This window comes from Habropoda laboriosa, unplaced genomic scaffold, assembly GCF_001263275.1.
Source record: "Habropoda laboriosa isolate 0110345459 unplaced genomic scaffold, ASM126327v1 scaffold589, whole genome shotgun sequence".
Classification (NCBI taxonomy): Eukaryota; Metazoa; Arthropoda; class Insecta; order Hymenoptera; family Apidae; genus Habropoda; species Habropoda laboriosa.
Genome location: NW_017100726.1, coordinates 124,384 through 142,245, shown reverse-complemented (window position 1 = coordinate 142,245; position 17,862 = coordinate 124,384). Strand labels below are relative to the sequence as shown.

General features: G+C 31.1%; 1 protein-coding gene across 1 annotated transcript in view; it reads right to left on the bottom strand.

The window, feature by feature from the left end:
• Positions 1 to 3,642: 3,642 nt before the first annotated feature.
• The window catches only part of LOC108577110 (EH domain-binding protein 1), a 42,995-nt gene continuing 28,775 nt past the window's right edge, over positions 3,643 to 17,862 (bottom strand). Inside the window, 11 exon segments of the mRNA XM_017940211.1 lie at positions 3,643 to 3,723; positions 3,842 to 3,963; positions 4,128 to 4,316; positions 4,413 to 4,630; positions 4,702 to 4,851; positions 11,525 to 11,725; positions 11,874 to 11,987; positions 12,085 to 12,165; positions 12,431 to 12,601; positions 12,723 to 12,918; positions 12,920 to 13,101. Coding sequence (XP_017795700.1) covers positions 3,882 to 3,963; positions 4,128 to 4,316; positions 4,413 to 4,630; positions 4,702 to 4,851; positions 11,525 to 11,725; positions 11,874 to 11,987; positions 12,085 to 12,165; positions 12,431 to 12,601; positions 12,723 to 12,918; positions 12,920 to 13,101 — 1,584 coding nt within the window. The 3' untranslated portion in view covers positions 3,643 to 3,723; positions 3,842 to 3,881.

The window sequence follows — 17,862 nt, the reverse complement described above, 5'->3', positions numbered from 1 at the left end:
CATGCCTTTTCTTTAATAATAAAATATAAAATCTTTAATAATTTTATAAATACGAAAACGTTTCCTTGAATAGGGGTTTCTTCTCATAAGTAGTATGTAAAAATACGTTTAAAAACAGAGTTTGAGCACAAATCTTCAATAGTGCTTTAGTTTTCCCAATACACCTCGAATGTGAACAAAAATCATTGATGCTCAACTGTTGATACCAAACTGGTGTTAATTAAAATGGCTTCTGAAATATGTTGCTATTTAGAATGTATGTGCTGTTATGCCATTTCTTGGCAATAACTAAACTTATGCAAGTAAGTTATTTGATTTTTGAGAAGATAAACAATTATGTATTTAGATCAGAGGCGCTTAAATTCTTGCTTACGAGCAAATTTCCCCTCCCGAGGTTCCCCCACTATGCGGTACGACACGCAGAAGGTGTACCATAAACCAACGGCAGTCACTGGAGATGTGGTGGGAGGACTCCTCGCGTCCTCCTCCCGCCACGCCGCAAATCGAGCGAGACCATCTCAGTCGCATAATGTGGGGAACCTCGAGAGGCGAAATTTGCTCGTGAGCAAGAGCGCCTCTGATTTAGATAGTGAAATTGAGAAACTTATAAAAAGTGGAGTTGATCAGTTTAGTTTCTGAGAAGCTCATGTGTGAATTATTTTATGACTTGACTTTGGACATGGTAGCCAGTCAACCAAAGATGCATAAAATTGCACACAAATACATAAAAATTGTGTATTTTTAGAACCCCATAATGACAAGACAAATTTCTGTCTACGCCTATTTCTGTATCTATTTTCTATAAAAATACATTTGCATAAACATCCGTAATCTACTTATAACTAAAAAATTAAGCCTAATCCGACATTTTTTTACCTTTGATTTTCGTCTGATTTTGTCATCTAGATTCATTCTTTAAAATTTCATCTACTTGTTGCCAAACACCCTGTGTATGTATCATATACTTTTATCTTATAAAGGAAGATGTTAACAAATATCGTAAAAAATATTTTCTTATACTTTTTTAGTGCTTTATTCGTTTCCATTTATCAATAGCTATTGTGTTTTCACGCGTTACACATTAGAGTTTTCAAATAAAATAATTTACAGTTAACTAACGTCGCCTTCCTAGCAAAGAAAATCGTAGATTTCTTCAACATTTAGGTATTGGCAAGAATTGTCATTGCTTTTACAAATATATTGTAATCAGCATTCTTAATAGTAATGAATAAAGTAAGTCGAAGTTATGTTAGCAGAATATTATATAAGAATAAAGGTACGAGAGCGTTTTTATATTAAAATATACATACAAAGTATCTCGAATTAAATAATGAAAATAGTCGATTCAATCAAAGATGTATTATATTTAGTACATAAAATGTTTAAATATTAAAAAAATTTCGAAAGTTCTAACGTAATTTCTTAGTTTATTTTTATTGTTCAGTTTTAAAACAAAAACATATACTATAGCAACTCAGTCATATAGATTATCACGATAATATTTTATTTATTCAGCCGTTAATTAAAGATTGCTTAAGTAATTGTTACGAGATATATTGTATGCTTACAAATATGTGATTCATATTCATGTACGTCAAAACTCTTGTAGTATACATAATTTTACGCTCTCACGTACAAATATAAATATGTATTTGTAGGCACTAGAATGATAAATTATTGCTACTTTAGTTATATAAATCAGACATTTTTCATTACAATTTTCAATTGATCAACATTAAAATAGGTACAGCAAAATAAATTAAGTTTAACACAGGTATATTTCAATTTTTCAACTTGACATTTCCCAGTTACGTTCCATGTATAAATAATCATCCTATTAATTATCAAAAAATTTAAAGTATATTAAAACGCTGTACTACAGTCTTAGTAAGTACTGCAACAGCATTAGCTATGTAAGCATTAAAAAATACATGGAAGTTACCACAAGCATTTCTTGGCTTTCTGAAACCTTCCACTTTTAATATCTTTAGATGCTATAACTAAAACCATACTTGCCTATTCTGCATGATAAATTAATCATGATAAACAGTATGTGTTTTTAAATTGAATTTGTAGAACAACTTCCAAAATAATATGTGCATATTTAATGAAAATACTTTTTTCTAAGCGTTTAACGATTGTTTATGGCAGTTATATTAAATATGATATGCCTGCACCAACTTTATTACATTGTGTTTATTGAGTTTCATTCAATGGAATTCTTTACGTTTCAGAAAAAGTGTTGCTTAATGCTTGTTGAGTGTTCAATTAATTTTGTGTGTATTTAAATAAAAGTAAATTCCATTTATATAAATAAATAAACTGAGTTACATGAACACTATGATAGATTTTTTTAATACTTCATGTTCATCTGAGTGTTCACAATGGCAGTACTGAAAAATTAGAAATTATAAAAAGAAAATACAATAGTCAACTAAAATAATTAAAAGATACAGAATAGTGTATTTTAATTAAGTTAGCATATAGAAAACAGCAATTGCAATAAATTTATCCATTTCATGATGTAGCGGACTCCTAAATAAAATATTCTACTTTGTTCTGAAACTTACATAGATATATAAATCCATTCTCGTAATCAAGCATTCTGCAACTAGATGTACCAATAAATATAATTATTTCATGGTTCTTTTTAAATATGCAAATAAATTATTGGTTTTTAATCATTTCATTTTTGGATATACATGTCAACAATAATTATACATCTATAATATCAGCGGAAAATAGTTTATAGAAACAAATTACTTTTCAAAATATTAAATACTGTCGATTTCTATTTTTACTTTTAAAAAGAAAAAAGTGGTAATTTTTAACCTACATATTCATGATATATGCGAAATTAATTAGGCCTCACACATAATTAATAAAAAAAATTAATAATAAATAATCGATATGGTATTCGATGCAAAATTGCATATTAAATAATGTTACTAAAATGGCCAATATATTTTATAAGGAAATAATCGATGATCTTTATTAAAAAAAATAGGATATTTATATGGCACTAAATAAATATAACCTATGAAGAGAATATCATAGATTATAAAACGAACATAATTCGTTAAAATCTTTTATCAAATCTTCCAAATGTTAATATTGTTATTAAACTTTTTTCATAACAATTCATTTCTTCTCCTTCTATGAGTGATCTATATGTATATCTTTATATGTATTTTTAAAGTGATTAATATAATATGATATATTACTAAATTGCAAAAATGATATATTACACATAGCAACATTCCTTTTTATATTCTCCTTTAAGTTATATCAAGATTCCAGCACCTTATTTAACTTAAACAGTATCCACAACAACATATTTTCCTACTATTGCTTTTCTATGAAATATTACAATTATAAGTGAACGTATTGATTGATTTTGTCTAATAACATATTTTTTCGCAATATTCACAGTTTTATAACAAACTTTATTGAATTTTTGTATTACTTCGACGGAACAGTTTTCATTTTGAACTTAGATCCACTACAAGAAGTGGTATTTTATTGATGCTGTACTTAATGATGAATTTATATGAATATGAAACAATGATTGTACAATTTGTATGTAATTCATACAGATTTATATTGAGATAGTATGAAATAAACTTTTAAATATTACTGTTTTATTGATCATGAAATTCTTGATTTTACCTTCAAGGAAAATTTTGTATTTTCTTTGGCAACCCACAGCAAAACGAATCATGCCTACAATTATTTTGCTTTTAATTTAAATAATTTTTATTTTTTTAAAAGTAGATCCTATTTTATCAGTATTTAAACAAAAGGAATCAAATATATAATATTATTTACTTAAAATACTTACTTGTCATTTTCATTACATCAAGAGGAATAAAATTAAGCTTTTATTGTATCACACAATTTTTATTTCGTTGAGCTAAACCAGCTCTGGATAAATTACGTTCTATTTCGTCGTCATCTTCAATACTGCAACACAGTAGAAATGAAACATGTAGTGTAAGACAACATTTACAAGTACTTCTAATAACAAAATAAAAAAATATTTTCACCTAAAATATTTATTAATGATTATCACTAATAAATATTATGTAATAATAACATACAAAAATACATTAATATCATAAACATACGCTCTTTCTTGTGTATCAAGGTGATGAACCAATTCATCTCTCTTGTTTACAATAGAAACTAGTTCCTCTAAAAGTAAATTTTCCCGCATTTTCTGCTCAGGAGTTTTTCTCCACTCTTCTACTGCTAATATACTTCTTAATTCACGATTTAAAAGTTTAAACCTTCGTTCTAAATCATCTTCTTTTTCCCTAAAATATGTCAAAATTGATAAAAGCTTAATAAAAAATATCTAAACAGTACTCAACAAAATTATGAAAAAAATACTAAAAATTACAGTTACTTACAGTATGTTTAATTGCATTTGTCTTCTCAGAAGTGCATTCTTTTTATTAACAAGAGTAAACCACAGAGACATCAGTCTTTCTGTTTCATCTTCATTATCACTTTCCATTGCAGCTCGAAGTTGTTTTTCAAGTTGACCAGCTTGAATATCTATTTGAGTCTGTTCTCTTTCCAATGCTTCTAGCTCATTTTGAATATACGATGACATATCCTTTCCCAACTAAATATAAAATAATTAATATAATATATTCAATTACGACTTATATTTAAACAAATTAATTTTAAACATACTCCTCTAAGTGTATACGAAGTACCATCAGGGCTAGTTTTATCTGGTGAAATTCTCTCTATTATTTTTGAAAACGAAAATAGGGGGGAACCTGTTTTTTTCTCACCATCTATTACATTTGGAGTCCCTAATATATTTCCATTGTATTCAGACTGAAATATTTATTATATATTACAACTTATGGGAAAATTATAGGTTTACATTCTAAAATATCATAAATGACAATAAAATTTAAACTAATAATTAAAAGTAAAAAAACACAATTTTTTAATTCATTAAAATAGTAAATTATCCTCTAAACTATATTTCTAAGATGTTATGAGTCATTATTAAAGACAACAGTGTAGTATCAACACCTTGAGGACCAGAGACACAAATTTGTGTCCTTGTGTGACTAATGCTTGCACATTAAAGATATAAATTTATGTTTTTGCTAATCGTCACAGCACTCACCATTGCGTCGGAAAAAGTATAAGTGAAGAAATTTTTCCAATATTGTTTTATACAAAACTTAGTAACAAAATTGCTGCGTAATACTTTTCACTTCGATCTTTTCTATTATACATTATACATTTCATACATGTAAAAATTAATTTTTGTTGAAAACATTATATTTTTATATATTACTTATATCGAAATAAAAATACCAAAAACAACACAAAGTTTCGAATAAACATATCTGTTAAAACACTCATTATTAGTATTCTTATTAACACTACTACTGTTATTTATTTGTTTATAATAATAATGCACGAAGGTAGCAACAAAATGTATAATGTATACAAAGAAAGGCCGAAATGGCAGTACAAGCGGTAAGGAGGTAATTTCTCATGCAAAATTGAATAAAAAATTCAGAATAAAATTTGCTTATCTGAAGATTAGTTTTCGAGAAAATCGATTTTGAAAATCAACACGTGCATTTAGTTAGCAGTAAAATACAATTGGTCGAGCAACTCTGTAACTAATTACAAGAGCTACTGTACTTGTACACAATGTTTACACGACTTAATAATTACATCGAAGATTTTAATAAATTGGTACAAAATACTAATTATGTATTTGGAGACTTAAAGAGTTAAAATAATGAATATGAGCGAAGATACATTACATCTTCAATTCAACGGACACAAGTTTGTATAAAACAACGGTGACATCAAATTATAAATTCCTTAATTAATAAAATAAAATATTGTTGATGTTTTTTGAGTTTGTTTTAAATATTATAATCAAAGATAATATAGAAATGTTATCTAGGAACTTGTATTTAAAAAAAAAAATTGCCAACTTGTTCTATATATCCTCATAAAAATTTATCTTGAGCACGTAAAAATATCAGATTTATTTATCCGTGTAAAATATTCAGATTATGGAGTAATATAATAAACTCCTTAGACCTATATAACTATAAGCTCAATGCAGTCGCGTTTTTCTTTCTTCATATAAAAATATACCAAGTCACGATTACATAGTTTTCTGATGCTTACAATAGTCACTAGCAGCTTCTTTGTTCATTTAATATTTCATATTCTAAGTCAGTGCTATCCAAACTATAGTAAGGGTCAAACGTCTTGGCTGATCAAGGCCATTTATCCTCCGTTGCTGTAGTAGTGTTCTTACTATCCAGATATCCCAGTACAGTATATTCTCCACAAGTATCAGACCGCAAGGAAGCTAAACCTGACACTTGTAAAGTCAGGGACTACGTTTTAGAGCCTCGCGCCCGCCTTTGTAGTTTGCCGAACGTAGACAAGGACAGAGAATAAAAGATAAGCGTGAAACGTGAATCGAGGCAACCAAGCGATTTAAATATCAACTTTTTTAATTTTACGTTTTTTATCCCGAAATTTTTCTTAACATATTGATGAGATTTTTCTGATGAAAATGACATAAAACACGACATAATTTGAACAACATTTACTTATTAACACGTTCACTGTCACGCCAGATTTACAGGTTGCTGTTAGGCGGCCACAAGAAAATACATTTTAAGCATAGGATTATAGTATTATGCTTTATAATTTTTTTTTTTCAATTGAAAATAATGTCTAGCTTGCTATGATGTTCAAAATTTTTAGTTGACAACATTTATTTTATTTTAATTATTCTAAACATTTGAGGCACTCCAGTCACTGATGACCACCATGGCCATATCGAGGAAACAATCTAATGTTAATACTTATTGAGTGATTAATTTAATTTCATAATATATCGCTTTGGATGAATTACAAAAACAAATTGCTAAGAAATTACATTAAATACCTGTACACATTATCCGTCGAATGTAGAGGGAGAGCCACCGTTTGGTTGCCAATTGTTTATCACATAGGGTCAGCCTACCTCCACGTAAAAAAAAAAAAATGTAGGGTCGATTCCACAAATGTCAGTAGTCTGTTTGCTGTCACTAGTGGAATGGACCCTACATTTTACTGATACTTGTGGAATCGACCCTACATGTTTTTTTTTTTTACGTGGAGGTAGGCCGACTCTATGTGATAAACAATTACCAACCAAACGGTGGCTCTCCCTCTACATTCGACGGATAATGTGTACAGGTATTTAATGTATTTTTTTAGCAATTTGTTTTTGTAATTCATCCAAAGCGATATATTATGAAATTAAATTAAACACTCAATAAGTATTAACATTAGATTGTTTCCTCGATATGACCATGGTGGTCATCAGAGACTGGAGTGCCTCAAATGTTTAGAATAATTTGTTTTTGACGTAATACGCGTCCCACTGCGACCATGGGATGCACTGAGAGCCGCGGTCGACTGAGGTCGTAAATCTCAGTCCGATTTGAATCGACAACTTGATCACGTATGTCCTTACGACCGTTTAAGGTTATAAGGATAGTAGGGGTGTGTAAAGGCGAAGTTCAATGAATGTAGGAAATGATAACAGGTAGACTATTTAATAAATAACACTTAGAAATTGAATGATGGATCAGCGTGTAGAGTGTGTGACGTGAATTTTGAGCGAGGGAGTATAATGTTTCCCGTGGAGATTATAATGTTTCTCCTTCAAGTCGATTGCTTGACTGACTCGAACTATTTTTTCCTTTGCCTCCCTCACCAATTTCTCCCGCTGATGGAATTTCGCGAGCGAGTCTTGTCACCTGATTGGTAAAGGTTTTTCCAATCAGAGGACAGACTCGTTGACACTCCCTTATTTCATACGGGAGAAGTGGTGTCGGTGTAGGTGAGAGGCGTGATGGTGAGGAAGTTTGGCAACGTGGTGGAAATTCCGCCAGGCTTGGGCCTTAGGGGTTGACCTGATCGACGGTCACTAGGCCCGGTCCCGATGCCCCTTTGGAAATTCACGTTTATGACACATGCAATTAGTCGTTGAGGGTTAGGAAACTCGAAAATGAACAATCTCATAAAAAATAAAAGGCCTCTCAAAAACGACTGTACTGGCTTGCGTGTCATAAACGTGCTAGCAATTTGCACTTCAGATGTTGTCCTTGTACAAATTGCGAGCCACCCGTGGCTTTAAGACTCCAATGAGTCGATGAAGCGGAGCCTTATTGTAAATGCAAGGTCAATGAAGGAAGGCCAAAAAAATGTATTGTTATTGGCCAAAAGTCCCGTGGGTATGCCATGGAACAATGTCTATAATTATTCAGTTACATACTAATCTAACATAGTATTGTGTCGTGTCCTAGGCCGACTCTATGTAATGTAATACAGGGCGTCTGTTTTATCTCAATACAGTGAATATCTGGCGTGACAGTGAACGTGTTAATAAGTAAATGTTGTTCAAATTATGTCGTGTTTTATGTCATTTTCATCAGAAAAATCTCATCAATATGTTAAAAAAAATTTCGGGATCAAAAAACGTAAAATTAAAAAAGTTGATATTTAAATCGCTTGGTTGCCTCGACTCACGTTTCATGCTTATCTTTTATTCGCTGTTCTTGTCTACGTTCGGCAAACTACAAAGGCGGGCGCGAGGCTCTAAAACGTAGTCCCTGATTCTACGAGTGTCAGGTTTAGCTTCCTTGCCGTCTGACACTTGTGAAGAATATACTGTACTGTGCAAAAGGTAAAAAATTACAAAATACAATGTTACCTGTTTTGCGTCCGGTATTAAGTAAATGGCATTACTTATACGAAGACAATTATTATAATAGCGTCCAAAATGCTGAATTATTATTACAACATAAAACTAGAGTGTGCGGTACTATAAGAGAAAATAGAGGACTACCAATAGGTCTAAAAACTGACATAAAAAAATGTTTATTATACATGTTGAAATATCTTTAGATCACTAAAATACCCCCGATTTATATGAAAAGTTTGTGAAAAATGACTCTTTTAAATGTACATAATACTGATCGTTACTTAACACTTTTAAACGTCTCGTTAGTGAAAATTTTTAATATAAGTGCAAACGCATCGTCGGGGGCGATTGTAACATCAGCAGTCAGGCTCGAAAGTAAAATTACAATAAAGGGTATTTTTGTCTTGTATGCCTTGATTCATATATCCGATATTGTAAAATAATGTAAAACTGAATAATCTGTAATTAGATAAAAATATTGGAATTTTTTAAAGAATTTGATTCATATTTAGTTTTTTTTTTTTTCAATTATTTTGTGTTACAAAAATATTGTGTTACTATCGACCCCATGTCATGTTACAACCGCCCCAGGGTACGAGACGGTTGTAACACTTTTTACGATCTCTATTTTTTATTAATAACTTTGATATTACTTGTAATATCATAAAGAGAAATTGCTGTGACTCAATGTCAGATAGCTATGTAAGATTTTGGGATACAAATTTTTACTATAAATGTAATAGTTTCTGCGTAATCGTAGTCCAAAGTCAAATTATTACTTTTGACCCCAGTCTCCCCTACTACGGATTAGCAATAACCGAAATTGGCAACTAATGATAAACCTCAACTCATGTACTGTCCACCAGAATCAGAGTCGTTCAGTAACTGCCATGCAGACAATTTTCAACGAATAATGTTCATTTCACTACCAGCACTGAATATAATCCAACTGAACAAAAAGACGTTAAAATATTTATTTTAAATCAATTGGCTATCCAGATATTAGTTCCGCCAACAGAGAATATTCTCCACGTAGACCATTACTAACATGTATTATATGTATATGTATATACTACATACATTTATTTCATAAATAAAAAAATACTACACAATATATTGAACATCCTACAATCATATACCAAAGATTCTTTTTAATTGAACTTATGCCTTCTACAAAAAATTTCTACAAAAACGATGTTTTTCCACACTTGCAACCGAGAATATCCGCCTTTAAGGGGATACACTACCTTGATGCGAAAAAAAAAAAGAAAAGTTTGGGAATTTTTTTCATAGGTAACTATTAAATGAAAAGCTTCAATTCTTTCAGAGGATATAAATGTAACTTTTAGCTTTTTTCTCTAATTTTCAAAAAGTAAAAATGTTACAAAATGGAGAAGTTATTGCAAAACTTCTGCTAGAATATCAATTGCTGGCGGCCATCGACGGCAAGGATTGGAACAAATGAAATAAAAAATTTTTCTTGATTTATAAATAAAAATGTATTATTTACAATGTGGCATACGATTCTTTTAGATATCTCAATTATTTAAATTTTTAGAAACGTTTAAAGTTGATCCTTTTTGGTAAAAAGTGGTTTTTCCATTTACAATTTTTAAAAAATCGTACACTACATTGTAGGACAATACATTTTTATCTATAAATTAAAAAGAATTTTTTATTTCACACGTTTCAATCCATGCTGGCGATGGCAAACAGAAGTTTCGCAAGAACTCCATTATATAACACTTTTATTTTTTTTTATTTGCAGAAAGAAGCTGAAAGTTACCTTTATATCCTCTGAAAAAATAAACTAAAAAAAAGCTTTTCATTTAGTAGTTATCTATGAAAAAAATTCCCAAACTTTACTTATTTTTAAATGCCTCAGGGTGGTGTTTCTCTTAACTGCTGAACGGTAAGAGTGGAACTGTGGAGTGGCGGAGAAGAAAACAGTGTGACCGACAAATACAGTTGGCCCTGACTATAAGTTCCGGTGCTTTTCATGTCTGCGGACGAAATATTTGATGACTTAAGCTCGTTACTTTGAGGCTGCGAACGAGGTATCTCGCACATATGTATGTATATTTACGTTTTTCATTGGATGAGTTATTTCATGATTGATCTATAAAACAATAAAATTGCAATAGATATTTTAGCATGAGGTAAAACAAACGTTTTCCAAGGTCAATCGTGAAACATCTTTTAAAAACAATGTAACAAACGGCGCAGCAACCACTATGAATTTATTTATTAGTATTAATCAAGTTTCGATCACAGTTGCAGCCAATAAATGACATTCTTTATGGATTTTGGTTAATTGCATGTATTGTAAATAAGGAAATACATTGCAGCTAGCAATACATCTGTTTTAAAAGCAAAAGAAATTTAGAATAAAGTCATACCAAAATTACTGATTTCATTCTCAATTTCCTTTGCATTGTAATAACAATGCATGGAAGACGATATTACTGCATAAACAGTTTGACTCATGAGCAGTATTATTGTAAGTCAATCATTTCATAAAATGAATACCTGTGTGTTTAATAATTTCGACTACATGTTTTAATACACTGCTAGTGAACTTACTAATTTGTGACAATATGATGGGCACCTGTTTATATGAAACAACAAAAACTGATTGTGGTGCATGGTACTTAAGCAATTCATATTCTTGTAAGTAGATGTTTAACTTTTAACTGCATTCTTACCTTTATACTTTCTTAAATACAGGAACACTAAGATTATATAAAAATAATCACTAACCTTTGTACTAAATCTATCACTCGGAGTAGAGGGTGTAATACTTCGTCTTGGACTGTTATTCTGATCATCTATTGATCGTCTATCACTATTATTGTCATCATTAATTTGATTTGATGTAACATTAACGCCCATTTTTAGATCAGCTATTAAACGTCTTGCTCTTTCACGTAATTGTTGTTGTCTTTCGTCATCATTTTGACCCTATAAATCATAACATAAAATGTTTCATAATTTAAATACAACCTTATCACAAATAACGAAAATAATGCAAAGTATGAAATTAAATAAATATACACAACTACTCTACATAAAATCATAATACCAAAAAAAAACAAAAACAAAACAAAACCTCAATAGGACAAACAGCAGCAGAAATAAGACCAGTCGATTTTGTATGATTCCTAGCCTGTTCTAATAGCTGCCTGGCGCGTTCTCTTAACTCATCATGCCGACTGACTATTAGCTATTATAATACATAACAAAAAAGATATATTATAACATACAAAAGAAAGAAAAATTGTGACACTACAAAAAAATTGGAAATATAAAAAAATAATTACATGTGAACGCTGTTCTCCTTGTGATGGTGATACATTTTGATATTCAGTACATTTTCCCCTTTCACTTATATTGACTGAATCCTATAAAAAAAATGCATTTACCAAACTTATTGTAGCAGTTGATATAAAATTTCATCATAAAAATTAAAGTACTATCCCATTGTAAGAACACACAAAACAAACTGCACATATTATATGCATTACAGTGTTTAGATTAAAAAATGCAATTGTACAATAAAGATTTGTTGTTAGTGGAGTATATAAACTAGATGATATAAATTTATAATGTAAAATCAATTAATGTTTATTTAACACTGATTAATTTACACAATTCAACTATACTGACACTATGAACTGACGTTTCGGATTTGTCAATTGAGATTGATTGAGACCATTTTTCATCAATTATTTGAATATTTTCCTCCTCTTCATCAGATCCAAAGGGATCTGTTAATTGTCGACGAGTCATTAACATAGGGCGTTGCTGTGTCTGGGATGCCCTAGGTGGAGATTTACTCTGTAATAAATTACAATCAAAACCGTTTGTTATCAGTTTCAAAACTAGTAACTTAAAACCATATATTGCAAATATAATAATATATAGCAATCATACATTGTAAATAAATACATTTATTTACTTTTTCTCTAGATAAATATTTTTCCTTAGTTGGTGATAATACTTTCTCTAGAATACTTTTTGAACTAGCTAGTATAATATCTTTAACATCCTTAACACTGGATGGTGATTTATCTTTATTACACAGATCGTGATCTTGATTTTCCTGATTCAAATTCAAATGTAACTTATTTTTTAGAGAATCAGTATTAACATCTAGTATAATGAATGTACCGTCTGTTGTTGTCTGCTATGTTACTTTTGTGATCCGTTTGATCTTTTTTACGTAAATTAATTATTTCTTGACCAAACAATTGCACACTTACATCTGAATTATTGTCTGTATTAAATCTGCCAATCATGTAAGACGATTCATCTGTAGTTTTACCTATTTGATGTACCTAAAAATACCAAGCAACATTTTTTTATTTTCAGGAAATAATTACACTTATAAACATTGAATCCATAAACCTATTGCCAAATTTTAGTCAAATCAATGATAAATCAACCTAAACTGTATATTATGTTCATCTAAATTTTAATTCTATGTGTAATATATTATTACGTTAAATTTATCTACACTGGTGCTCGGTTATACAGAATAAAATCTGCTCGGTTAAAGTTGAAAGAACCATACCTACTTCTCACACCACTCAAGGGCCTTGAGCTCAGTAAACTTAACAGGGTATTCTAGTCTAGACCTTTCAAAAAATCGATTTCTTTTCTTATGCATTTTTCGAAAGTATGAATCTTCAAGAATGTACGGTTACATTATTGTGGCAAAATTCGAAGTATTTCGGCTTTTGCAGCTTTTTGTAATGAGCGGCACTACCTGCATTGCTTCGACAATACCTAAGCTCCTCTCTAACTGTTTCTATTGTACTATCCTTTTCAGACTTGAGTAATATAGTAGTATAAATCTTTTTAAAATAACCGTATAGCGCAGTGGTGTACCGTACGTGAATAAATATGTACTGGTATTGTCGATTATATAACACATGAAAATCTAATACTCTAACTTTGAACGCGTTTTTCTTGAAACTTTCTCTTTTCAACTGGAAGGAAAATAAAAAAAAACTAACCAGCTAATCGGTCTGAAATTTTAACACGTCATTCTACGTACTCTTGGCTCTCGCAGGTACCAGATTTAGATTTTTATGTTGAAAATAACATTTGTTACATCGAAAAACTTAAAAAATAAAGGGGAATTTCAATAAATTTTGAATGCACGCCATTCTGTTAAATTTTGACTTATATGAATAATTCCGGTACCTGCGATAACGGTACTCATACTGATTATAAATCTTTCTGATTTTTTTTTGTTTCGGATGAGATTGTGAGCAAAAATCAATTCCACCAGCGAGATATCTCTTTTTAAAGGCGCTATCTTTATCTCCAGATAAACCATTAAACAAACAATTAAAAAGCTATTTAAAAAATTATTTTGTGTGCTTTATAAGTTCTTTAATAAGTGAAAAACAATTGATATTACTATTCATTTTACACACCGAAAAAAAGTCATGAATAATGCCAAAATTTTCAACGTCATTACTAGAACATCCTCTTAAATATATTGACAAGGAAAGTGAATAGATATAGCAAGACTAACAAGAGAGGTTTTCCATATGATCAGTTTAAAAAAAAATAACGTTTGGAAGTTATAGCACTATACCTCCTAATAGCTGAATTGAGTGCCATTTGTTCGGAAAATTTGGTGTTGGCTAGAAAAATGATGTCAAAGTCTGCTATAAACAGCTCCGAAAATGGATATAAGTGACATATTTTCGTAATTTTGCATGTACAGATACATAAAACTACATATAAAGAAAAGATATATGTATTTGTACGTACATACTTTCATAGTGTACCATACCCAAACGTAATCCGAACTTCGGGTGGGATGGATGAAAAAAATGTTTAACACCCACCATCTGAATTAAAACTCAAAGGAGGATGTTAAAAAAAGGCCAATTTTGGCATACGGCCGGAACGAAAAATATTTTTACAGCATGATTCTACGCATCCTAAGGAACAAAAAATGTAATTGTCATTTTCCCCGGAAATGATGGGAAAGTTATGAAAAATGCGGTTCAAGGGAAGAGTATGACCATACTTATAACTTCTAACTGTTCGTAAATTAACCACTTAGAAACTCATATTGAGTATTATTTACAAAGATTGTTGTACATTGGTGTTTAATAAAAACCAAAAATAATGAAAAATAATTAATGACAAATTAATCGAAACAAGGAATTCTTTGATGACACAATGCTTATATTCTAAGCAATCAGAAACCAATGATTATTAATTCTAGAACAAATAAAAGTTATAATAAACTATCGTAATTATAATAAAATAATCGTTATGACAGGGATACAATAAAAAAGTAAGACTCTAACAGAATTTTCATTTCTTAACTGTGTATCCACTATGAAAGCCAGAGGAAAAAGTATCATCTTACATATCAGTCTAAACATGTATGTATATGTATACAGTGTTCTGTCGAACTACGCGTAGGTTTAGAGACGTCGACTGTCCGCGTAGTTGGGAACCATTCCCCGGCTTTACTGTCGTTAGAATAATAACAAACGAAGTAGGTCGTGTGTAAATACTTAGTTGTTTACTAAAAGACAGTGTTTTTCCAGAAAAGGATAGAATATGTACATATCTCTAACAGTAAAAAACCTAATTTATTGTTGTTTCATAGCCAGAACACATCTTATTACAAGAAAAATAAACTTAGGATACGATAAAACGAAATTGTTGCAGTAATTGATCTAATTAGCTATACGTAGGCTCTCCTCTATTTTCAATTAACTCAATCATTCGATTGTGTACGTATATATACACACATATTATTCACGCATACACATACCGTGAAACTGTAGCTGTACAGCTCGCAGAGACACGCTTCTGGTTTGATTTTTCTCCCAAGCTGAGCTGTTCGTTGTGTACTTGAATTCGGTGCACTTAATTCACACGAACGAATATGCTAAGTACGTAAATTGATTGGAAATCCGCGTATAATCGAAAACGTATTCCCTACAAGACTGTAATCGCGCAGTATAAGCGACGTTCGTCGTTCGTCGAGGCACTCGTTCGACAGCCACGTAAACGCCGACTGAGGACGAGTCGTCCTGCCCGATTTCTAATCGCTGTACGCTCGCAACTGTTCTGGGAAAAATTCGAGGCCTTAACTTCTTGTGACTGTCTGAGAGCATCGCTCAACTCTCTGAGAGTTACGACTCGAATAAACAGTTGCTTTGCAAACACGAAGCAGTTTCATATTCTTGACAGAACTCTCGTGCGTGTATATAGCATTCCATTTAAAAAAATTAAACCTCAGAGTCTAACTATCGCGAGTTACTCTCGAGAGTATCTCTCGCGAGTGGACACTGCGTCTGAGAGTGACTGTCTGAGAGCATCGCTCAACTCTCTGAGAGTTACGACTCGAATAAACAGTTGCTTTGCAAACACGAAGCAGTTTCATATTCTTGACAGAACTCTCCTGTCGAGTATATAGCATTCCATTTAAAAAAATTAAACTGAAGTCTCCCCCATCATACCAGGTAAAAAAAAAAAATAGTTACACCACATAACGTCCCCCTCCATACCAAACAACATTTGTTAAAACATTTTTTTCGTAACATCACTTCCTTAAAAAATATTTCACCCTGTATATGTTTAGACTGATATATAAGATCGTACTTTTTCCTCTGGCTTTCATAATGGATACACAGTTAAGAAATGCAAATTCTGTTACAGTCTTACTTTTTTATTGTATCCCTGTCATGACGATTATTTTATTATATTTACGATAGTTTATTATAACTTTTATCACTTCGAGAATAAACTATTGGTTTCCGATTGCTTAGAATATAAGCATTGTGTCATCAAAAAATTCCTTGTTTCGATTAATTTGTCATTAATTATTTTTCATTATTTTTGGTTTTTATTAAACACCAATGTACAACAATCTTTGTAAATAATACTCAATATGAGTTTCTAAGTGGTTAATTTACGAACAGACCATCATCCGAAGAAAACGAGACGGAATATAAGTTATAAGTATGGTCATACTCTTATCTTGACCATATTTTTCATAACTTTCCTATCATTTCCGGGAAAAATGACAATTACATTTTTTGTTCCTTAGGATGCGTAGAATCATGCTTTAAAAAAATTTTTCGTTCTAGCCGTATGCCAAAATTGGCCTTTTTTTAACATCCTCCTTTGGTTTCTATTCCAATTATTTTGCTTATATGTATTTAGAAAAAAAACCCAAAAAGTAAAAATAATTATAAAAAAGTATTATTTACCCATTTTCGGAGCTCCTTATGGCGGACTTTGACGCCATTTTTCTAGCCAATATCAAATTTCCCGAGCGAATGGCACTCATTTCAGTTATTAGCAGGTACAATACTATAACTTCCAGCCATCATTTTTTTAAACTAATTGATCATCTAGGAAATCTACCTTGTAAGTGGGACGCGACACTTAAAACGGATACCGCATGTGTTGCAATGAATCATTCAATTTCAAAAATTTCAATTTTCCTAATTTTCATCTTATCCTTATGAAAATAGTTTCAGCGAATTGGTGAGATTCTCCTGATAAAAATAAGTCTGAACACGATATAATTTGGATCAATTTCCCAATAAGCTATTTAAGCATTACGGATAACGAAAACGAGACGTATGGGTCAACCAATCAAAATTGAAAGTTCAGGAAGGAGTTAGGGTCAGGAAGTGGGAGATGGAGGAGAACTTGTGACGTTCCCGCTGTTAATTATAGCGATTGTTGTTCTTCCATGAACGCTAGGCGACGATCGAGCCTTGCACGAGCATTCGGAAACAGATGAGTCAGGTGCAAAATTTTGAAGGGCAGAAACTGTGACTGTTGACCTATGCTTTCTTCATTTTATTCAGAAATTTTTGGGCTTCGCAAGCAATTCCTTAGACCGTAGAAAACTATTTTTATTATATAGAAATAACTGCAAGTAAGGCATAAGCTACTACGAAGGATCACACATGTTGATGTTTAAAAACACCCCTCCTTCACCATTTACCCCTTTCCGGTCATAATGTTTCGAGGCAGGTGTAGTCAACTAGTCGTACTTAGCGCTCACTTGGTGCAGTGATAGAGCACACCCAATTATTTAT